Source organism: Sarcophilus harrisii, chromosome 6 (assembly GCF_902635505.1).
Source record: "Sarcophilus harrisii chromosome 6, mSarHar1.11, whole genome shotgun sequence".
NCBI lineage: Eukaryota > Metazoa > Chordata > Mammalia > Dasyuromorphia > Dasyuridae > Sarcophilus > Sarcophilus harrisii.
Window position 1 is genome coordinate 200072217 of NC_045431.1, and position 24899 is coordinate 200097115.

The window sequence follows — 24899 nt, forward strand, 5'->3', positions numbered from 1 at the left end:
AGACCCCATAGGAGTTGTACTATCACAAATGACACAAGTAAAATGCCATTTCACCTGAAAGGAAAAAGTGGGATCTCTTTGGGGAATGACAAATGGTCCAGTTTAACTGGCATATTTAGAGGGAAGTAATTGGAGAAAGGGTAGACATGAGGCTTGGGTCAGAGTGTAGAAAACTTTGAATGGCTAAAGATTTGAGCATTATCTTTTAGGCAGTTGGGTTACCATTTCGAGTTTTTGGCAATTGAATTGGAGAGAAAAGAGGCAGAGAGTAAAGAAGTTTGATTTTATTTCCTGGTAAGGAATGTTTGTTAAAAGATGAGAAGCTCTTTGTTGGAAGTAACCATTAAGGCAAATTTTTTTCCCCATGTAGTCTTTTATCGCTGAAGCTATGCTGCTCATGGCCACTATTCTTCATTTGGGCAAATCCTCTCTTCCCAAGAAGCCAATCACAGATGATGACGTAGACCGCATCTCCCTGTGCCTCAAGGTCTTGTCCGAGTGCTCACCTTTAATGAATGACATTTTTAATAAAGAGTGCAGGCAGTCCCTTTCCCACATGCTGTCTGCTAAACTGGAGGAAGAAAAGCTCTCACAGAAGGTAGGGCGCCTCCCACTGTGCATGCCAGCCTGGGTGGTACGGCCTGGGTGATCCGGCCAGGTGGCGAGTCACACAGAGGGCAGACCTCATTGTCCTGAGAGCGCTCTGTGTTGCTTTCTCAATCTAGAAGGAGTCTGAAAAAAGGAACGTGACCGTTCAGCCTGATGACCCAATCTCCTTCATGCAACTCACTGCCAAAAATGAAATCAACTGTAAGGAGGACCAGTTTCAGCTGAGCCTGCTGGCAGCGATGGGGAATACACAGAGGAAGGAAGCAGCCGACCCACTGGCGTCAAAACTTAACAAGGTAAAAGATGAGGATCTTTCTCTTATGGAATATTTTTGAAAGTTTCTTCTGTAATTACAGGAAAAATATTTAGAAGTCCATAGTTTAAAGAGAACCTAGCTGACTTTTGGTGTCAGTTACTTTGTTACACTGCCCTGAGTTGACAGAGATAACTTCATAAGTTTTTAGTGCAAAAAACAAACAAACCTATGAAGTTTTGTTTGTTCTTGATTTTCAGGGAATTGAGTGATTCATACTCTCTTTGACCTGTTTTCTATTTCATTTGTTTAAGATAAGATACTTCCGTTCTAATTTTGTTACTCTTTTAACTTGATTCTAATAGCTCTTGTTGTCTCATGGAATCATTGAGTTCTTTTTGCTTCATTCTATTTTTCAGGTAGTTCAGAATGTGATTGAGCTATTTATTCTCCGTCCAATTTGTTTCAAAAGCTCCAATTCTATTTTTTATCTCTTGATTCATTTTTTCTTGATATGGAGTAAAATAATTTTTAAAAAGTTTCTTGTGTGGATTTTGCCTCTGGGCTGCCACTGTTCTGGATGGAGCAGCTGGGACATGGTCCCCTCTGCCTGGATCTGTTCTCTTGTCTCCTGGTGGCATTGTAGCTCTTAGCCTTGGTCCTATCATTGTCTCTATTGCTGGTTGAGAGCCCCTGCTTTGGATTTGACAGACCACGGTCAGTCAAAGATTGGAGACTGTACTGGTCTCAGGTTCTCTAAAAGTCTCTATAGTAAATTTACCTAGCAAGCTAGCCTTGTCTCCTGCTGTGCCTCTAAAGGAAATGCTGTATTTTCGGGTTTTGCAAGGCTTTCAGCTCTACACCTACTCTCGTCTCCTGTGGCTCTGAATATCCCAAGGTCCAGCTCTATCTCCCTGTGTAGTTACCTGCAGAGACTGGTTCCAAGAGGGTCAGCCCTATTTACCAGAGTTTGCACAGTCTTCCATATTCCCTGACTCATTCCCTCCCTAAGAATATGCAGACTTCTGGCCATCTGGTACATTTCTGAACTGGATAGAAGAGCTAATTAGTGTTCCTCTTTGGTCTCTTGATCATTAGTCTGGTTCCCTATTAGCTCTTTCTTGCTGTAATTCTGGGAGAAGTGAGTTTTTCTAAGACCTTTCAAGATACTATCTTAACTGGAAGCCCCCCCCCCCCCCCCCAAAAAAAAAAAAATATGATATCTAACAAAATAAGTTAACATCTTTTTTTTTAACTTTCATAACCATAATGAGGAAGCTACTGCCACCATTGGTGCCATTACAGAAAAATACCTCACTTCCCAATTCCCAGTCTGTTCATGCCCACTGTCTCAATATGTCCAGAAAATCTGTATTTGAAATTACAAAGACAGAATATTAGAGCTCGACCAGACTTCAGATATCACCTATTTCAAGCTTCTAATTTTACAAAGAAATTCTGGGGCCTAAAGGGAGTTATTTTCCCACAATCATGCAAATATGGCAGATTGTGGACTGAAAAGCAAATTTCTTGTTTTCAGTCTGCCTGCTTTCTACTAACTTATTATTATTTTTTTGGCCACAGAAAGTGAGAAGTGATCATGAGGAGAAACAGTATGTTAAAAGTTGTTCCTCTAGTATTGTTTGTTATTTATATGCCATATCTTCCTTCTGACAAGCTAAAAAGGAATGGAAGTCTGGAAATCATATTAGAACTTTGGAACATTCAAGTTATTTGTTAATTTGAAATTCTTTTGTAACTGCTGAATAACTCTTAATTCTCCAGGTCTTTTTGGATTAATTTCCCATGTAAGTATTCTAGAAAATTTTATCTGGGACATTGCAACTATCACAGAGTAGCTTATGAAATCCAAACAGCATTGTGTCAGATGTCTACAAGGTATAATCATTTGGCATACAGATAACTTGATGTAAAATTGATATCTTAGAAATCCAGTCATTCAGTAATCTCTTTATTTCTTTTTGGCAGGTTACTCAGCTAACAGGTTTCTCAGATCCAGTCTATGCAGAAGCTTATGTTCATGTCAACCAGTATGATATCGTTCTGGATGTACTTGTTGTAAACCAAACCAGTGATACTTTGCAGAACTGCACATTAGAACTAGCCACACTAGGTGAGGACATATCATCTTCAAAAAGTTATCGTGGTCCTATCTATGAAGCCAAAACTTAGCCACCAACACCCAGTGACTTGAGTTGAAGAAATGACAGTTCAAATTATTAGATTTCAGATAGCCATATTTTTCAAACTCCTAGCCTTGGGGACTTTTTTAAAGTATCAAAATGACATTTTCCTGGGTCTGAAATCCTTTGCAAGATACTTATCAGTAACTTACAGTGTAACAATTTGTAAATATATTCATCATATTTCACTAATTAAAGTGACATTACTCAAGTGAACAAACAAATAAAGTTTTAGCATAACATGATCTGAAGCTTTTTTGGGTAACATTTGGGATGATGGATTAAATGCTATACTTAACAATCAGAGCTTTGCAACTCAGGTTTCCTTGGGCCTCTGTTTTTACACTGAGTTTTTTCTGTTTGGGGCATTTGAAGTTGAGCGATTCATTAAACCTGATAGTTCTGATATGTGTAGATTTTTCCGGTTGTCAGTGAAGGGAACAGTTGAAATAGAAGACTATTTGTGTTACTTTACTCTTTTAAAACTGTTAATTTGCTCAGTACAGAACGAGATACCTGTTCACCCATAGACTTTGTAACTTAGACATAATCAAGCAGGGGCTCGCATCTGTAAGGCTCATTACCTTTGCAGGATCTTTTTGTTCTTCCTCTTGATCCATTTTTTCCTCTGCCCTTAGCTTTTTACAGATGTTTGAAGTAGATTGTGTCCTTATTCTCTTTCATACTTTTCTTTAAAAAGCAAAGATGTGGAATACTCCCAGGATCATAGGAATCTGGAATGATAATGTAAGGCAGAGGAAAATGGAGGGGGAGAGAGCATCTTAAATATAGGAATTCTCCCTTTTTCCTTTGGTGTAGCTTGAGATTCCTATAGCAACTTTTGTAGAAGTTCCTAAGTCTAGGCATATTTGTTGTTGCCTTGTGTGGTCCGATTTCTCCTTTAATTCAGAATGCATACTTCTTAACTTGAAGTCATCTTTATCAGAAGTTTGAGTACATGCATTGAAATGAATTATTCAAAAAAAGAAATGAATTATTCAGCACCCATCATTTCAATCTCTGGTATATTTAGATGAAGAATCGCTATAAAATTATTCTGAAGTTCCCAAGTTGTTTTAAAACAAATAAAAATGCACAGACTGCATGAAAGATAAAGGAAAGATTAAAAAGTGGCATAACTCTAAATGTTTCCCCCTTTCTGGTATTATAATAGCTTAAAAACTTAAACAATTTATGTTTTGATGTCTAAGACTTTATCAGATACAAACTGATTGTTTTTTTTTTCTCCTTCAGGTGATCTTAAACTTGTGGAAAAACCATCTCCTTTGACTCTTGCACCTCATGATTTTGCAAATATTAAGGCTAATGTTAAAGTAGCGTCAACAGAAAATGGAATTATTTTTGGCAATATAGGTAAGATGCCATACATGTTATACAACAGCAGATTGGGCATATACATCATGAAAAAAGGAGTCTAAAAAGGTCTTCTCTAATAAGTGGGTGGTGGTATGAGATTAAAGATTCTTTGAAGTTACAAACTTTGTCTTATACTACTTTTATGTTCCTCCCAAAAAGTCTAGCACAGTACATCAGTATTTCAAATATTTCATTCAGGAATTGATAGTCCCATCATTCCATAGGCACCAGCACTCCAGTGGTAAGCCTTTCTGCCCTTAGTTAACTTGGTCCTCAGGTGACAGATCTGCAGTTTATTGCCAGGCGCATAGTCAACTCCTTTCCAGCTTGGGTTGGACATGTTAACCATTTGTATTCTCATAACATAGTCTTATAGTCTTTAAGAACCCAGGATGATATCCACAATATCTACAATTAGGTATCAAAGGACATCAGTGAAAGGATATTTCACAGTACTAGGCATAATACTAGTTGGTTAATCTACTTCTTGAATTGTAAAAATAAGGTTAATGTTGAATGAAAGAAACCTTCTTAAAAATGAGATTTTAAAGTATGTTTTGCTTTTGTAAATGTTGAAGTCATGTTTTTCATTCATATGAATTAACCTGCCAATCTCACAGTTGTGTGAGGATTTTATGTGATTTTAAAATTATATCTGCAGTATATGATGTGTCTGGAGCAGCAAGTGACAGAAACTGTGTGGTCCTCAGTGACATTCACATTGACATCATGGACTACATTCAACCTGCTTCTTGTACGGATGCTGAGTTCCGCCAGATGTGGGCAGAATTTGAGTGGGAAAACAAAGTTAGTACTTGGGAAAATGGTGGGCTTCTTGGTCTTATTTTCCTCCCAGCTTTTTGGTAAATATAGTAATCAGGAATTTTGTGGTGAAATCTTTTCCTTTGGCAAATGACAGATACAGAAAAAGACATTCCAACTTCGTCAGCCCATTTGTACTACCTAGAAATTAATTAATCTACCTAGAAACTGATTAATCTTATCAAGAAGACATTTGTGTGGTTTGTTTTCCTAAAAAAAAAATCACTTACTGTTCTCATAAATGAGATTAATAGCTGCATAGTTAGTCGACTACTAATGTCATAGGCTATGTCCCCTATAGTCAGGATATGAAAGATGATTGAATCTAGTTACCACAAGGGGCTGGATGAAACAGTTGCTTTTAGAGACATTATTTAGTCTTTACTTCCATATTTGGCAGTTGTTGTAGATGTTCAGCAAGAAATATAATTGATTTTTTTTTGGAAGTCATTTTCTATCAAAAAGTTTCATTCTAGCATTTAATTGAAATATGAAGAATCCAGTTGCTCCTCTGAAAGCAAAGGTGTTTTTTTCCCCCTTTGATATAAAATAAAATCAAAATAATGCTATTGTTTACCTTTTAGCAATTATAATGGGTTTTGCAACACTAAGAGAAATTGTTATAAGATTTTTTTTTCTTTTTGAGATTGTAGTATTTTAGACTTGAGACTTTCTTTAGAGGTTATTTTAGATTGATTTCCTTTTTTTTTTTTTTTTTTTAAATATAAGAAGAAACTGAGACCCAGAGGTCATGCAGCCAGGTAGTATAGACCTAACAATAGTGTAGTTTCCCTAACTCCTGGTCCAATGTTCTCATTTATGAGATCTTTTTTTTTTTTCTTTGCAGGTGACAGTTAACACAAATATAATTGATTTAAATGAATATTTACATCATATTCTAAAGTCAACCAATATGAAGTGCCTCACTCCAGAAAAGGTAATACTCTATCTGAATTTGCTGAGAGACAATCTGAGGTGGCCTTCTGGTGAGAGTCTGCTATAGTAAAGAATTACTTAAATCTAAACTACTGAATGGCCAGGTTTCCCCTTCCCTCCCCTCCCTTCTCCAATTAATCATTACTTCCCCATTTTTTCTTAATTTTTATCTAATGGAGCACTTGTAAGAATTCGTTTTTGCTCTTGTCAGGAAATACTAGTAACTCTTTATTTCTCTCCCATTCTACCTATTTTCAGTAACTATAATATGAATCAGCATGTATCTGCTGATAAACAAGGATTTTCATTGCAATATAGATTTCTTTGGCTTCTGGTTATTGTAAAACTATAGGTATCTAATTCTTAGGACTCCAGGCCCTGCAAATAAAGGCTTCGTATAGATATACCCAACCTTGAATGCTGAGCCCATAGGGAAAACATTAAAGTTCTTAATATTCTCTTTCAGGCTCTTTCTGGATACTGTGGTTTTATGGCTGCCAACCTGTATGCCCGTTCCATATTTGGAGAAGATGCACTTGCAAATGTCAGTATTGAAAAGCCAATTCATCTTGGACCAGAAGCCCCAGTAACTGGCCACATACGAATTCGTGCAAAGAGTCAGGTAATGAATGATTGTCCTTTCTTTGTACTGACTTTGTACCTTCTGCTCTTTGAATGTGGGAAAGGAAGTTGTCTCTAAAAACTCCTTTTTAATTTCTTTCTGCATAACTGTGTGATAGAGTCAGCACGTTCTCTTAAAAAGTAAGGTGGTTAATTCACTTACCTTGTACACCTTTGGGAGCCACCGTTCTCCTGTGTCATACAATCAGTTCTAAAATTCTTAAGAGAGACCTTGAGAGTGTCCTTATATCACTTTTTCTGACTACCTTGTGAGAGCTTGCCCTGTGAGTTCTGCATATGATAATTTTTTGGCAAGCGTACATTTGGCATTCGAACAATGTGGTCAGTCCAATGGAATTGTGCTCTCTGCAACAGAGTTGGAATGATTGGCAGTTTAGTTCAAGAAAGGGCCTCAGAGTCTGGTATCTTATCCTGCCAGATGTACAATCAAAGATTAGGTGAGATATTTTTTGATTGTTTATTATATTTTGAAATTGCACTCCACAAAGTGCCTCTTCTCCATATTTTTGCTTTTATATGAATTTATATGAATCTCCCTTCCCCTTTGGAGGTACACAGAATAAATGTGATCCCTTTTTCAGATAACAGCCTTTTAGATATTTGAAGATAGTTATATGTTCAAAGTTTTCTCTCTTCAAAACTAAAACACATCCAGTTACTTTAATCATTCCTCATCATCTGGGTCTTCCTTTTCTGGATATGCTCCATTTTGTCAGTGACTTTCTAAAACAGGTCCAGAGTCGGACATAATACTCCCAAGTGTGGTCTAACCAGCATAGAATCTGGCTCTCTCTTTTTACATGTACTGTGCAAAAAACTATGCCTTCTGTAAATGCAACATGAGAACTCTGAGAATTGGGATGGAGTTAGGTGGCAGCTATTTCTGGGTATGTTTATGTCTGTTTGTGAATTGGGGCACTGTGCAAATGGCTCACTGCTTTTATGTAGTGTCAGAAATACCAACATGCTCTTTCTTCTTTACAGGGAATGGCCCTTAGCCTCGGAGATAAAATCAATCTGTCCCAGAAGAAAACTAATGTATAAAGTCAGAAAAGGCCTTTTCAGATTTCCAGATTTAGGTATGTGTCTTGTTGGACTCCAGGCAACTTGTATTCCTTCATGCTCTGTGTAATGTAGAATCTGAGTTTGTGCTGAATGCATTTCAGCAGATAATTTATAACGTTTACCCTAAATCAAGACTGAGTTTAAAATTACAGTTTATTTTTCTCTTTCGGTCTTAGCCATTCTGTGTACTGTCTTTAAAGCATATAACATCTTTCACATGTACTAAGAATGTTTCACAGTACAATGAATCTGTCTATTCTTAGGACATTTTGTCATTTTATAAATAAATGCATAATTTGATTTGCTACTTATCTGTGTATCTTCTTGAATGGGGAATAAGATAGAGTTTGAGTTCAAGTATTGAAACTATTCTTTGATTTTAGAATTGGAAAGAAGTTTTGAGGTTGACCCCAGGTGGGCATCTAGGTCCTGCAGGAAGGTCTCCAGCTCCCAGAGCCACTTAGCAGCAGAGAAGAGATCTAGCTTTTCAGTGTGCCCTTGGATCAGCGTTTTTCCTACTGTGCTGTAAATCATCAGAATTTTTAGATACAGGTCAGCTCAGCAGAAAAAAATTGCAAATAATCAGTTTATATAACATGTTTTACTCATGAATAGATGTAAATCTTGAAGAGAATGTGAAAGGGAAGTATAATAAAGAAAGATACCTTGATTTACCTACTTAGTGGTGTTCATTTAACATCCGAACACTGACATTACTGAAACTACTGTATTGATTCTTATGTTTTTTTAATTTGATGGAATTTAGCACTAGAGAATCAGTTTCAAATTAATTTTTAAAAGATTAAGCTTCAATATGAAGAAATGTGAGGAAGTACACACATGTATACAGTTCCTTTGGCTCCACTAAAGGAGAAGATTGATAAACTTATTTTTAGAAATCATTTACATGTGACTTTGGAGTTTTCTGTTTTATTTACTGTGTGTTCATAGTGGTTTAAGTTAATTAGGAAAGCCATATTATAAAAACTAAGGTCACAAGAATTTAGAAAACTCTGAACTCTGACATGCTCAACTCTTTTGTCTCCCACATTATCCCTCTAACTGATGTCAAGTAAATCAAATGTCTTGATTTTAAGAGTTATTTCCTCTTAATGAAATCTGAGGATGTATCTTAAATCTCAAGCATCATTGCCTTCCAGCTTCTGTATTCCCACTGTATTCAGGATAATCCAAGGGAAAGAGAGACCAACAGTGCAGTGACTAGAGGGTATTTTGCTCCATGAGCCTGAATGAGAAGTGAGATATTTATCTAGACTATACTAAAGGAAAATCTGCTGTTGATATCTTTTGTTATGACACAAAATCATTTTCCACACTATTTTCCAGTAGCCAGAAAAAGTCAACCACTGTAAATCATTAAGGTAGAGCCATTTGAAACTGGAACAAAGTAGTGGTTGTCAGTCCTCCCTCCCCTAATAAATGTATTTATGCAGTGACTTGATGACTCCCTGTGGAGGATGCTCTGGAAGCGATTCATAGATAGTAAGGGGTTATAATGGGGTTATAAGGTCTATTCTGTCTCCTCTCTGCAAGATTTAAGGCTTTTAGAATGATAGACCAGGGATGATCTCTTAAAGTTCATTCAGTTCAACTGCTCCTCAATTGAAGAGGAATTCCTTCTAGAATATCCTCAGCAGATGGCACTTGTGCCTTGAGGGTTTTAAGCACTAATAAATAGTAGTGCCCATCAGCAGAGCAGGGAAGGGATTATTTGAAGATGGAACAGTTTGAGCCACTTGTAGATCAGAAAACAAAATGTAACATGTCAAGACCCAGGGATTCTGATAACAGGAACAGAAGATGAAGTAGAACTTTGAAGATGCGTTTTCTTATTTGGATTAAATTATCTATTAAAAATAAAAACAACAGGGGCAACTAGGTGGCGCAGTGGATAGAGCACCAGCCCTGAAGTCAGGAGGACCTGAGTTCAAATCTGGTCTCAGACACTTCCTAGCTGTGTGATCGGGGGCAAGTCACTTAACCCCAATTGTCTCAGCAGAAACAAAAAACATTGAGCTCCAGATTAATATACATTAATTATTATATTGAACTCCTTAGACACTTTATGGTAGCATAGTGTAGAGATAAAGGTTGGAAGGGACATGGCAGTCGTGTTCTGGATAAGATAATGGTGAAACTAGTGGTGGGTGAGGGGATATAGATATAGATATCACAGATTTGGGGGACCTGTGAATGGGGAGTCTCATCTTACAGTAGAGAAGGAGATGTATGTGCTCCAAGTGTAGGCAGGATAATGAAGGCCAAGAAAACCTGGTTCTGAGCAAGATGAAAATAGCTATTTTATTTGTCTCTAAGTTAATTGGTGGTTCTGGAAAGCTGAATAAACTTTGCGCTGTTCATTTGTGGTTTTAATGAAATGAACATTCAGCTGGTCATTGGGAGGTTTGTTTTCTCCTTCCGGGTCTTCCATTGACCACAACTTTAGGAGAGCAGGATTCCCACACTGGAGTCCGGAAGGTGATCTGAGCCAGGAGAGAGTTGATCACAGTCTGTAGTAGAGATTGCTCAGTGAGGCCCAGGGAGAGAAAGCTGCTGGGAAGGAGATGGAGTGGATCTAGCAGGGCTTTGCTGCCCCTTAGTTCTCCTGGTGCCCATGCCAGTTCTCTCTCAAACTGTCATAGCCCGTGTCCTGCCCCAGAGAGCAGTCAGGGGAGGACCAGCATCCCTCCCTGCCCCAGAGAGATTGGGGCTCGCAGGCTGGCCCTGCAGAGAGGAGACAGGATGGACCCTGGACTCCAGGTTGTAAATCCTTATCTTTTCTCCTTCACTAATTACACTATACATGAAATATTCAAAACATTTCTTGACAGTTAAAAGGAGCTTCCCTGGGACCAAGGGATTCATTAATCGATATTGCAGTCTTCCTCCATTTTAAATAAGGTTTTGGCTTGATGAGCCTTAGAGCCTGATCCCATCTTTAGTTTATGAGAATCAACAAATTATCTAAAAACATTCCCACGAACTGGGGCAGAGTAAAATAAACAAAACCAGGGGCACAATTTACATAATGACAACAGTTACATGAAGAACCACTTTGAAAGAGGCATCGGTTCAACTCTCAGTGGCCCATCATATTAGAAGACCACTGACTGTGTTTTATGCATCTTGGCAGACAAGGGATAGAGCTGAGATGCAGAATGAGACATACATTTTCGGGCACAGCTAACATGTTGAATCATATGGCCGGCAAAGGAAGAGTTTTACTGAGGGGAAGGAAGAGAGTAAGCATCGATAAACTATTTTATAATGCATAGAATAAAACGAGTTTCAGATAGTGCACAGATTGCAGTTTTGTTATTAAGCTATCTTTAGGTCTACCTTTTATCTTTATTTTTTAAATATTTTACTCAGTTACATTTAAAAACAATTTTAACATTCATTTTTTTAAAATACCAAGTTTTCTACTTCTCTGCTCCCTGAGATGGTAAACATCAGTTTTACCTTTTATTTTAAAAAATCAAACCACATGGTCACAATACTTATACAACAAACACCATTATTAAGAGAAACATAATGTACATGTAGTCAAAGTGCAAATAAACCTGGTCTAGAGGAAAGGGAGCTCCATTTATTAAGTCCTTACTGTGGGCAGAACATTGTGCTAATGTCTCTGCCTTCACAAAGCTTACAGTCTTAGTAGGGGGGATAAAATACAAACAGATGATTGGAATTCACATTTTTCCAGGAAAACAGTTCTTTCTTTTTACAGTTCTTTAGTCCTGCTCCAAGAATCAGGGCATGGGATGTAGAGCTTGTCTGCCTTTCCAAGCCCAGGTACTTAGTAAGTGCTCAATGATGGGACTTGGAGGTCATGTTTTTCAATGTCCTCCCTTTACAAACGAGGAATTCCCAGAAAGGGGAAATAGCTTATCCCAAGTAACACTAATAAAGAACTGGAAACTGAACCCGGCCTCCTGCTTCCAAATCTAGTGCTTTCCTGTCTTGCCTCAGAAGACTTTGCCCTCCACGTTATTTATTGTGTGTCCTTATGGAGTCATTTTTTCCTCTCTTTGCCTCAGTTTCCTTATCTGTAATGTGAAAGGTTTAAACTAGGTGGCCTCTAAGGTTCCTTCTAAATGCTCTTATCCTGTGACCTTAGAGCTTGGGTTCAGCCTTTTCAACAATTTGCTTGCTACCATCTGGGAATTCTTCCACCTTTGGGTTTCTTTACTCATCCCTGGGTTACCGAGCACCCCCAAGCTGGCAGTTGTGGGAGAAGATGGAGTTCCATGCTTAACTAAAGGTAATTCTGTTCAGTTTGAGTAAGACCTTTGTGTAACACCCCTGAAGATGGCTGTGATAGACAGTGCTTTGTAAACTGGAAACTCAGTCGGCCCTTGGTGCTGCTCAGCAGCACAGGCCTTCGCTGTTCCTGTTAGCCTCTGAATTCCTCTAGAATCTTGTACCTCTATTGTGTACATAATATTTTCTAATTTGTATTATTGTTATTTTCATATCAGGTCAGGTCATTTCTTATTTGTTCTCTGGGGGCTCCCTTAGCCCTGAGCTGGATATAATAAATATTTAATAAGTTTCTGTTGAATGGATGAGTAAATGTCTAAGCCTAAAGACCCAACTGCGCTTTCTAACTATTAACTAGTAAGTTTGTGCTCTAAAAGTCAAACAGAACAAGTGCACCAGGCACAGGGCAGCCAGGTGGCGCCATGGTGCACAGCGTGCCGAGCCCGCAGTCGGAAAACTCATCCTCCTGAGTTCAGACCTGGTCTCTCTCACTAAGCCCTGGGCCAGTCACTTAAGCCTCTGTGCCTCAGTTTCCTCATCTGTAAAATGAGGTGGAGAAGAAGATGGCAAACCTCTCCAGGATCCTTGCCAAGAAAACCCCACATGGGGTCACAGAGAGTCAAAAACAACAAACACAACTGAATACCACCACCATCAAAATATTCATAGCCACCTCTTGGTGGTAGTAAAGAATTAGAAAGTAAATGACTGGCAAAATATTGTGGCATGTAAGTTGTACCATTAGAAATAATAAGTATGAATCAGAAGCTTAGAAAGACATAAATTGAGGTAAAGTAAAAAAAACAGAGCTAGGAATTAATTATATAAATATTATATAGTATATAACAAAATTAATAATATAATAATTATAATAATGTAGATGAGAAGAATTATTTTTTTAAAAAAAAAAGGAAATTGAAAGCTGCATACCTACAATAAGAGAGTCTGACTTAGAAAAATTAAGCATATAATGTCCCCTTCCATTTGCAGAAGTAACCCCAACAAAAGGAACAGAGGTATGGAATATATATATGTATGTGTTGTGTGTGGGTACATATATTATCAGAGTTGGGGGAAGTGTTGATGTTATTGAACTTTCTAGACTTTTTTTTTTTTTTAAACAAAGGATGACTTACAGGGGACAGGAGTAGAAGAGGATTATTTTCAGAAATAAAAGTGATACAAAAAATAAGATAAAAATAATATCTATGGGAAGATAAAGTTCCAAATAACTCAGAAATAAAATTTTAGAATGCAAACCGCTTTTAAAGTAGGGGCTATCTGCTGTTAGTTTGCTACTGATTATTTGCTTAAAAAAAAAGAAAAAAAGCCTGCCTGTTACTCCTGCTTACAGAATAATAATAATAATAATAATAATTGCAGAATCACACAACTGAGAAGTGAAAGAAAATCCAGCTACCATCTAGACCAGTGAGTACTTGGATCACCACCATAATATGCCCAAAGATCTCCCTGGGAGGAGCAATCAGCTCCCTTTGGTCTTTCATTGTTGGGAAGTTTTCCCCTAACCTTTGGGAAAAAGAACCTAGCAAAACCTGCTTTCCTCAAGTCTTGTCATTATAACCTTTAGGGATCCCAGTGACCAAGAAAATTAGGCTCATTTGACTCAGGAGCTGAGTCACTCGGGATTTCCTTTTAAAACCTTGTTTGGGGGGGTGTTAATGACATTATAAGGAAACGTGGGATAAATCCCTTCCCTGGAGAAAGTGAGAGATTCTCCAATGATGGACCAGGGTTTAAGATTCCCAGCTCAGAACCAGGGGAAAGAACTTCCCAGCCCTAGTGTCTTTGCGTGTAGTTAAACCACTAAGGCTGTTCTGCTGTGTGCTCAGACCTCAAAGGGACACACATTTCCGTGTGTCCCGTCTGGGTAACCACATATTTATGAGAAGTAAAACTAGGTGAGTAAAAAATAACAACTCACAGAGGGGTAAATGAATGAGTTCAGAAAAACGCCCAGCCAAAGTGGGAAAGGGGGAGGGGAAATAGAGCTAAATTCCCGAAATGTATCTGCTTTGAGCTGTGCTTCTGCCACTGGGGTGAGTGACCACAATAAAAAGGTGTCTTAATTAACACCTTGTCTCTCTGAGGATCATGCAGGGAAGCCCCTTGGCTTCAGAGAGAGAGAACCAAGTTTCCCTGGTTCAGAGATTAGTGCAAACTCAAAAGCCCACAGATGTGTAAGTATCTAAGCTAACTCTCTCACTTGCAGGGTGGCTAAAACTTGTCACTCCCTTTCAAAAAGGGGGACACCCAACTCGTGTCTTTCTCGCTTGATCACTCTTCTGCGGACCAGACGACACAGAAATGATGGCTGCATTAGCGTGTGTGTGCCTGGACTCAGTTTCCCTTGCTGCGCTATGAGGGGCCTAGACTGTCTGATCTCTGAGTTCTGCCCATGCTCTTGCCACCACCCCACACTGTCTGCCTCTGTCCGTAATTACTGAACACAACCACTGGGACGGACTGAGTGGCGGCTCCGCAGCAGTCTGATAAATGAAACTTCACTGCTAGAGGATTGTCACTGGAGTAATCTGGCCCAGGACTTCCCACAGAACGGCTCCGCTCCTTCCCTTTGCATTCCAAGAGGGGAGAAGCATGGGGCAGGAAGGGTGATTCATGATCACTGCCTTGGAGCTTTTGGAGATCCTCACAGGGGAGAGGAATCTGCTTTGTGCTGCTTGGCTTCAGAGCATAGAACTAGGAACGTCAGGATGACATCTCGGGGAGGAGGATCTCCTCTCAGTATGAGGGAAAAAATCCCAACAATTAAAGGAATGAATTGTTTCAGTCAGTGATGAGCTCCCTTTCCTTGGAGGTCTTCCAGGGATTTTGGAGAGGCAATCTCGTTCAGCTGCGAGATGAACTAAAGGACTGGCCTCTGAGATCCCTTCCAATTCTGATGTTCTCCACAATGTGCCATGAAGCATTTTGCACATCCCCCCTTTAATAGATCATTATGGGATGATGGCATTCAGTCCTTTTCAGTCACGTCCCACTCTTCATGACCCCAACTGGATTTTCTTGGCAAAGATAAGAAAAGGTTTTGCCATTTCCTTCTCTAGCTCATTTTACAGACAAGGAAACTGAGGCAAACTGGATAAAGTGACTTATGCAGGAACACACAACTGTTAGCGTCTGAGGCCAAATTTTAACTGAGGTCTTCCTGTCTCCGTGTCCAGAGCTCTATGCCCTGTACCTGGCTACCCCCTTATTACATGTAGCATGCACAAGGATGGGCCCCGTTTCCATATGACAGGAGCTCTGAAGGGCTTTTGAGATGGTCCCTTCATCCCCATCATGGGAGAATCTGTGTTAAAGATAATTGACTACTAAGTCAAGAAACATACCCCTCCATGGGTGAGATCAGTGATTCTCAAACTTTTGTTTTTAGTATCTTTATACTATTAAAAATGACTTGAGGATCTGTCCAAAGAGTTTTGTTTATGTGGCTTATATTTACAAATACCATATTAGAAATAAAACTAATTTTGAACTTGAAGAGACTTTCAGAGATACCTCCTTTCCCAGATTCTCTGGATCACTCTTTAAGAACCACTGGGCTAAATAAAGGATCATGAAGAAAATTTTAGAAAAAAATTAGCCTCTTTCACAACCAACACCAGCTTTTGGGGGAGGGGCGTGTTGAGGGCAGAAGAAGGATTTATGTATGGCAGGTAAAAGCACCTAAGAGCAAGGTGAAGGAGCCTAATACTAGATCTTAAATCTCTGGCAGCCTCTGCTACTTGTTCCTTCCCCTGAAGGCAGGTGAATGATGGATGTTTCCAGCCTTGGCAACTACTCTGTGAACTTGAGGTTTTCTCTGGAATTCCGGGAAGGGGACATAATGAACCAGAAAGTTAGAGGAAAAAATCTGAACTTCTCTTTGGAGGCAAAGTCCTTCTGAACTGAATCTGGTCCAGAGATAGTACCGATCCCACTTGTGGGACAGGGTCTTCCCCACCCCATTCCCCCAAGACACTGATCCATTATAATTTGTCTTTGTCTCTTATTTCCCTCTTTGACTACTAATTCTGTAAGAGCAGAAGCATGTCTTACTTAAGTTTTGTGTGTTTTCCCATTGCAGAGCTTAATTCTCTAAACAGTTGATGCTTAAATAAATGTTTCTTAAATTAATGACATGTAGCCTCTCACTGGTGCTGTTCATTCTGCTAGAGACTAACTCCCTAGTAAAGAATAATTTCTTTGGTCAAAGGAATCAATCCCTGTGGTTGACCCAGGGCCCAGAGGTTATGTCCATGGAGGCCTTAGAGAGAATACAGTAAAGTAGAATGCTAAGAGATCACAGCCTCTGCTCGGGAGAGGGTCCTGTGGCTGACCATTCCCTCCCTACACAGACCAAGTCATTTAAGGCCTAAATTGAGTAGTTGAGCCCGCAGAGCTGTTTTACAACATCCCAAGCTGTCTGGTTATTTCCAAGGAAATCTCTATATCTTCAAATAAAAACCAGTTTTCATTTTGTTGAAACTCAAAACATCAGATAGTCTTTCTTTGCAGAGCAAGCTGAACGGGTCTGCAATATCAAGGAAAACGCCAATGAGCCATGCATTACAGCAGAAAGGACACTGGTCTGAGGGAGGATGCGTCAGTTGGGCTTAGGCCTTTACAAGACCTTGGGCACTAAAAGGATTTGTCTTGTCTAGCCTTCAGTTTCTGTCTTGACACACTAAGATTAGCCCAGGAGATCACTAAGGGATTCTTTCAGCTTTAGCATGTTATTGTTCAAGGACTTAGAGTCCATTAAAAAAAAAAAAAAAGGAAATTACCTGCCTTGGAAAAAGGTCTCCCTGACCATCAGACATTGACCTGGGAAGGACAAAAGTTAACGGGCCTTCAGGGCCCCCACTACATCCTTCACCAGGAGAACCAATATTCTTTAAGAGAGGCCAGATTTTATATAAAATGAAAATATATCATCACTGAGTTTCCACTAGGAAATCACTTTCAGTATTGAAGGAGTAGGAGCATTGGATATGGCATCAGGGATACTTATGTTTGAATCTGTCTCTGCACTTAGGTGTGTGACCATGGCCAAGTCCTTAACTTCCAGTTGATCTGGTTCTTAATTTATAAAATAGGAGAATAATTCTTTAGTATGAACCCCAAAGGTTTGTCTTAACTATCAAATGCAATCATGAATGAAAGCAATTTGTAAAACTGAATATATGCTCTCTGTCTCCCTCTCCCTCTCTCCTTCCTTCTCTCTCTTTCTCTTTCTTTGTGAGTGTATGTCTGTGCATCTCTTTGTCTCTCTCTGTCTCTCTTTCTGTCTCTGTTTCATTATGATTTCTGATTCCAGTGTCATTTACGTATAAGAGAAAGGAAGAAACAAAGATAACATACTCTTACATATTATACTGATGAAGTGTTATACACATGATGAATGTATCTATATGATGGATTATAAATGTAATGTTAAAACAATATAATACTTTTAATCATTCAATACATTCAAACACACAATCATAATGATAATATAAATGTTTGCATATGTTCAAGACCTAAAACAAATTTAAGCCCATAGCTGGAAATAAATATCTACAAACTAGGGGGGAAAAAATCACTTTCACACACACACTTTATACAAATGGAAAAACTAAGGTTCAGATGCCTACGATTGTTAGTAAAGTAGAATGCCGTCTAATTGTTTTTTGATCTCCTAGTCCATGGCTTTTTCCTCATCTGAACTGTTTCTTCACAGCAGGACTTCTTAAACTTTTTTCACTTGAAGACTTTTTTTGTCCAAAAAATTTTTACTTGACCCTGAGTATATAGGTATATACAATAGGTATACAAAGCAAACATTTTCCGACAATAAATCATATTTTTATGCCCCTCACATTCAGTTACGAGCTCCCATGGGGTCTGGATCCCCACTTTAAGAAGCTGGACTCCCCCTGATCTTATCACAGGGATAAGAAGGGCACAGATCTGCAAGCGACTCCTTCCTAGGGCCGACTTGGAGCCGAGACCATCTGGGACCCAGGACTTCTTTCATCACTTAATTAGAAATGCAATACGCCAAGCAGGGGTGGGGGCCATGATCTGTGTTTCTCAAAAATAACAGGCTTAGGGTATTTGGTGCTAAAAGGATCCATCTGTCATCAGAGCCCCCAGATTGGACAGATTTCATCTTTATGTCAGAATGTTGTCGCTACAGATAACTCACTTTGGAGACGGAGCCGTCGCTGCCATGGCAACTGGAGCCTTGCTTACAGCTTTGCGCCTCAGTCAGGCCCAAAGAGGGGAGGGCTCTCTGATGATGATGAGTAACAATGGCTTATGTTTCCATAAGGTTCACAAAGTGCTTTCTCTCCCCCACCCCCAACACCCTTGTCAGGTAGGTCATGGTGAGATTATTATTCCCATTTTATAGATGAGGAAACTGAGAGACTAAGGCTATCAAATACTTGGTTCAGGATTCAAGTTTCCTGAGATCAAAACCTGGGCCTTTTCTAGTAGTCTTTCTAGTTTCATCTAGTAGTGAAGTATAATAGACAGCAAGGGCCATTGGGGGGTCAGAGAAAAGGTTGCATTGAGGCAACCAGTACAGAGTCCTGGGACTGGAGTGCAAATCCAGCCACAGACACTTACTATGTGATCCTGGCCAAGTCACTTAAGCACTGCCTCAGTGGCCTCATCTGTCAAATGGGAACAGTGACAGCAGTTACCTTCCAGGGTTATCACGTGAGATAATACTTGTAAAGTGTCTGGCTTCAGACACTAAAAGCACCTACCTGCAGGAGAATCAAATGAGATCTCTATAGAGCACTTAGCACAATGTCTACCCCATAGTAGGTACCTAGTAAATGTTTTCTTCCTCGTTATTTGGCGGGGAAAGACAAGAAAATTTAAAAATAAGATTGTGAAAATTTAAAAAATAAGGAGTTCACAGAATGAGAGATTTAGTGTTTAAAGGCCTTAATTAGAAGTCATTAAATCAAAGAACAAACTGAGTCACAGTGAGGCTAATGGGTTACTCAGGGCCCTTCTCCCCGCCCTGCTGCCTTCTCTGGGAGGAGTTGGACTAAACGCCTTCTGAAATCATTTTCAGGTTGGATAGTCTGTGGGTCTGTTGTTCTTCCCCAGGTCCTTGCTCCTCACAGAGCAGGAGGACGACTGTGGTCTTGCTGGTCCCAGGTCATTCCTAACGTCCCTGACCCCTGAGGACACAGCCCGCCCTCCCCTCCCCCCCACTCCCAGACCCTCAGAGGGGCTTTTGGGCAAGCGGCCTGCCTCCCACTCCCGCTCCCTTCTCTGTCCAGGACCCAGCGGGGGAGGGAAGCCTGGATATCTGGCTGGAGGTCTGGGCCAGGGCCCAGCCTGTCCCAGTAGTCCTTGGGGTTGTGCTCCCGGAGCTGCCCAGTCCTTCCTCGGGGGAGGGCCTTCTCTGGGGAGGAAGAAATTCCCCACCTTCACAGGCCCTAAGGGAACCAGGCCATTCTTAAGCTTCGGCGGCCCCCCCTGGGAATGGCTAATAAGTCATAAAATGTCAGTGCTCGGAGGACCCGTAAAAGTCATCTCGTCCATCCCTTTTATTTTATAGGAGAGGAAATAGCACAAAAAAGGAAGGGGAGTTGGCTGAGGTCAAAAGAGGCAGGATTTAAACCCCGGCTTCCTGACTGTTCCCAGCTTCAGTCTCAAAACAAGTGGGCAGTTAGAGGATCTAGAACACTTACGGTCCCAACCACGTACACAAGCCCCCACACAGAGGCCCACAAACCAGTGTAGACATGCTTCCTAGGGGAGGCTCACAGAAGGACCCCTGTGTGATACTCTCCTACTGTGTACCAAGCACTGGCCAAGTGCTTTACAGTTATTATCTCATTTAATCCTCACAACCACCCTGGAAGAAAGGGTCATCACTATCCCCATTTGGCAGATGAGGCAACTGAGGCAGGGGCGGGCAGTTCAGTGACTTGCTCAGGGCCACACAGTAGGTCTTCTCGACTCAGCCATCTGGAAGAATCAGGGAGCCAGTTCTGTTACTTATCAGCTGGGCAAGTCACTTAATTAAAATGAATATCTCTTAAATAAATAAAGTGAATAAATCTACATCTATTAAAAAGTGCCGACTAGGGGCAGCTGGGTGGCTCCCGGCTGGCTTGGAGTCAGGAGGACCAGTTTTCACGTGCTGGGCTTTCAGATCTGGAGCTCTGGGAGGGAGACTGGCAGCGCTCCGTGCGTCCGTCCGTCCGTCTGTCGCTCCCGGGCTAGGGCTGCTCTGTCCCCCACGGGAGCCCAGGCTGACCTCAGGCCGTCGGCACGCAGAGTATGCAGCTTCAGTATTCCCCCCGGGGCTGAATCATGCTTCAGGAGCCAGCCTGGCAATGATTTATCATATCTGAGCGAGATTCGGGCAAAACAAATGACTCGTGGCCTTGGCATGTGGGCTTGTGGGGCAGGAAGGGGGAGACGCGCGGCGGGTCATGAGGAGCTGCTCCTGGCTTCCGGAAGGGTGGGCCTTTCCCCACCCAGGGCTTCCTCTGGCCATCCCCAGCACTGGTGCACTGATGGGCAACACAGATAGAAGCTTTCCACATCTCAAGATCTTTTCAAGAGAAAACCCGAGGCAGGGAAAGAGCCCTGGGCTAGGGGACAGAAAACTGGGTTTTTCCTGCTGCTTTTTCCCCTGACCGACAGGGTGAACTTTTCACTTTTTCATCTGGGACTCAGTTTACCCAGGTGTAATACCTTTGGTCCTCTGGCCCCCAGAGCCAGAATGAGTTCTCCTGGAATCATGTCAAGTTTAGATCACCTAGAACTAAAAGTTAGTGAGAGTGAACAAGCAGTTATTAAGTACTTTGTATTGTTAGGCAAGGAGCTGGACACTGACTAGCTGTGTGACTTGTGTCACTTCACCCTGGTTGCCTCAGTTTCCCCATCTGTAAAATGAACTGGAGAAGGGAACAGACCCAAATGGGGTCACAGAGAATCATACATGACTTAAACAACTTGACAACAGCAGCGACATTCAAGCACTGTGCTAAGCACTGGGACCTCAGAAGCCTTCTCATTTAATTATCTTATTTTACAAATGAGGAAACTGACACCCTGAAAAATTAAATCATTTGAAAAAGTCACTCAAAGACATAGACCAACAGGAGAGCTCTGGAATATTCAATTAATTAATTGATTAATACATTGAATTGGTTATATGCTTTAAAAAAAAACTATATACCATAGAAATTAGATATTTCTTATACAACCCCCCCTCTTCTGTTCTTTGTCTATGGAAATATTCATATTTGATGTGTGCCAAGATCAGAATAACAAGAAGCTTAAATTAAAATCCCAAAGGAAAAAAGAAAAAGCTCACTCATGGAATATCAGATCACTATCACCTTCCTCATTTCCATTTATAGTCTAATAAATCTAAATAAATAATCTCTAGTTTCCTCTAAAACTCAGCTGAAGTACCTCCTCCTAATGAGTTTATTTTATCCCATTCAATTTTTATTGTCCCCCCATTCCAAACTAGCTTTTTCTTTTTGTGGGTGTTTTGTGTTCTTTTGTATTTTTGGGTGAGTATTTTGTATATCATTGGGTATTTTTGTGTCTGTGCTCTCCCCTAATAGATTATTAATTCCTTGAGATTAAGGATCGTTTACTTTTGTCTTTGTATCCTCAAACCTTAGGATGGTGACCAGCACACCGTAGGCATTTAATAAATGCTCATTGGGGTAGCAAAATGGCAGAGTGCAAAGAGCAGCAGTCCTGGAGTCAGGAGGACCTGAGTTCAAATTCAGCCTCAGACACTTGACATTTCCTAGCTGTGTGACCCTGGACATGTCACTTAATCCTAATTACCTTGAAAAATACCAAATGAATAAATAAATGCCTATTGATGGTGGCCATTCCTTCAGATTATAACATACGGGGCCTTGGGAGGATGTGCAGATTGTGCCTCTTAGTGCCTCTTGCTCCCCCTTTGTCTCACCCACAATCTCTAGACATTCCACTATCATCCGTGAGGTTTTCTTGGCAAGGATTTGTGTGAATTAAAACAGAGGGTAAAGTGACTTGTTCAGGATCATACAGTTAGGAAGTATCTGAGGCTAGATCAGGTCTTTCTACACTGAGCCACCAGCTGTCAGGAAGATCTGGGTTCAAATCCAACCTTACCGGCTGGGTGACACTGAATAAATCAATCAGAATTCCTTATTTTAAAAATTAGGATGGTAATAACATCTACCTCTCAGGGTTGTTGTAAAGGGAGAAAGAGATAATATTTGTGTAAAATACTTAGGACAGTGTTTGGCATATAGTGGGTACTAAATAAATGCTTATTCCTTTCCCTGCTTAAGGAACTTTTCTTTTAGGTTAAACATGTAGAATTCTTCTAAACATATTCCTCGCGCTGCACAAGAAAAGTCAGATCAAAAGATGAAAGAAAAAATGCAAGGAGAAAATAGTAAACAAAGATAAATAATGTGAAAATACTAGGTTGTGGTCCACACTCAGTCCCCACCCTCCTCTCTCTGGGTGGAAATGGCTCTCTCCATCACAAGATCACTGGGACTGGCCTGAATCACCTTAATGTTGAAGAGAGCCACGTCCATCACAGCTGATCATCACACACAGTTGCTATTACTGTGTACAATGATTGGTTCTGTTCACTCCATTAGCCTCAGTTCATGTGAGTCTCTCCAGGCTTTTCTGAAATCATCCTGACCATCATTTCTTATAGAACAATCATATTCCATAACCTTCATATACTAGGTAATATTACACATGGTCTTAATCATGTCACTTCCCTGCACAAAAATCTTCAAGATAAAACACATACTCGGGGTCTTTGACAAACTTGCTTGCCTCAGACACTTAACACTAACAATGGGACCCCGGGCAAGTAATGTAACCCCAAATGCCTCGCCAACAAACAAAAACAGGGAATAGGAGAGAGGCACTGCTCCTGCAGTCAGCAGTCCAGGAGAGACAATGGCAAGAGCTCTGCTTTGGAGTCAGAGAATCTGTGTGAACTGGGGCTCATCAGCTTCATCTCCTTTGGTCTCAGTTTCCTCATTTGTAAAATAAGACCTAGATGACCTGTAAGTTTCTTTCCATCAGTCAAACTATGAACCTTGACTTCCCCATCTATAAAAGGAGGAGGATTAAATAATCTCTGAAGACTTTGCACTAATAGTCTTTGTTTCTGTGAAAGGGACGTATAACTCTCACTATTATAGAAGCCAGGACACTATATTCTAGCTTGCCATCTCTCTAAGCTCCTCTGCCCTGTAGCCCTCCAGGACGCACACCCTTTGTTTGCTCCCTCTTTCCCACCCTGAATCATCTTGCCTCCCATTCAGTCTTCCTCACTCCACTCATTCAATCTCATCTCCCTTACTCCCTACCAGTCTCAGTTATTACTTGGCTCTCCCTACCTGCTTCCCTCAGTTTCCAAGTAAAGACAACCTTTCTTTCCCTCCAAGAAGGTAGGGGAAAATCTGCCTAATTTTTTCTCAGTTACATTTTTTGATCCTAGGACAGGACAAAAAGGGATGAAAATTATCTTATATGGTTTAAAGTAGACCTTCCTCTGAGAAGAGAGAGAAGAGAGAAGCCATAAAGAAGTATAATACACCCTAGGCTTTGGGGGTCACAAAAAGCACTAGAATATGTTGGAAAAAAGCACTGGATTGAAATCAGAAGCCTTGGACTTTACTCCCAATTCTGCCTCTCACTGTCTGAAGCTTAGACTCCTCAGCTATAAAATGAGGGGATTACAACAAATGAACCCTCATTTTCCTACTGTGAAAATTTTTTTAAATTTTTTATTTTTAAAACATATGCATAGATAATTTTCATCATTCACTCTTGCAAAACCTTGTATTCCAAATTTTTTTCTCCCTTCCCCTCACCCCCTCTCTTAGACAGCAAGTAATTCAATATATATTAAAAACGTATACTTCTCTACATATTTCCACAATTTTCATGCTGCACAGGAGAAATCAGATCAACAAGGGAAAAAAAATGAGAAAGAAAACAAAAAGCAAGCAAACAACAAGAAGAAAAGGTGAAAATACCATGTTGTGATCCACAGTCAGTTCCCAGTGCTCTTTCTGGATACAAATGGCTCTCTCCATGTTAACTTTTAAAATTTTTTTATTAAAGCTTTTTATTTTCAAAATATATACATGGATAATTTTCAACATCGCCCTTACAAAACTTTGTGTTCTAATTTTTTCCCCTCCCTTCTTCCCACCCCAACCAGATGGCAAGTGATCCAATATATGTTAAACATGTGGAATTCTTCTATATATATTTCTGCAAATATGCTAAACAAGAAAAATCAGATCAAAAAGGGGAAAAAATGAGAAAGAAAATAGCAAACAACAAAAAGAGTGAAAATTTATGTTGTGGTCCACATTCAGTCCCCACAGTCCTCTCTCGGGGTGCAGATGGCTCTCTTCATCACCAGATCATTGGAACTGAATCATCTTGTTGACAAGAACCACATACATCAGAATTGATTGTCATATAATCTTGTTGTTGCTGTGTATGATGATCTCCTGGTCCTGCTCTTTTCACTCAGCATCAGTTCATGTCAGTCTCTCTAGGCTGCTCTGAAATCATCCTGCTGGTCATTTCTTACAGAACAATAATATTTTATAACATTCATATATCACAACTTATTCAGCCATTCTCCAACTGATGGGCAT

At 40.2% G+C, this 24899-nt stretch overlaps 1 protein-coding gene across 2 annotated transcripts in view; it reads left to right on the forward strand.

The window, feature by feature from the left end:
- The window catches only part of COPB1 (COPI coat complex subunit beta 1), a 32054-nt gene extending 23839 nt beyond the window's left edge, over positions 1-8215 (forward strand). For both annotated transcript variants that reach the window (XM_031943984.1, XM_012552500.3), the window contains exons 15-22: positions 371-598; positions 726-905; positions 2852-2996; positions 4321-4440; positions 5105-5250; positions 6113-6202; positions 6668-6823; positions 7828-8215. In XM_031943984.1, the coding sequence (XP_031799844.1) occupies positions 371-598; positions 726-905; positions 2852-2996; positions 4321-4440; positions 5105-5250; positions 6113-6202; positions 6668-6823; positions 7828-7887 (1125 nt within the window). In that variant the 3' untranslated portion in view covers positions 7888-8215. The remainder of the gene's footprint in view (positions 1-370; positions 599-725; positions 906-2851; positions 2997-4320; positions 4441-5104; positions 5251-6112; positions 6203-6667; positions 6824-7827) is intronic.
- Positions 8216-24899: the final 16684 nt, after the last annotated feature.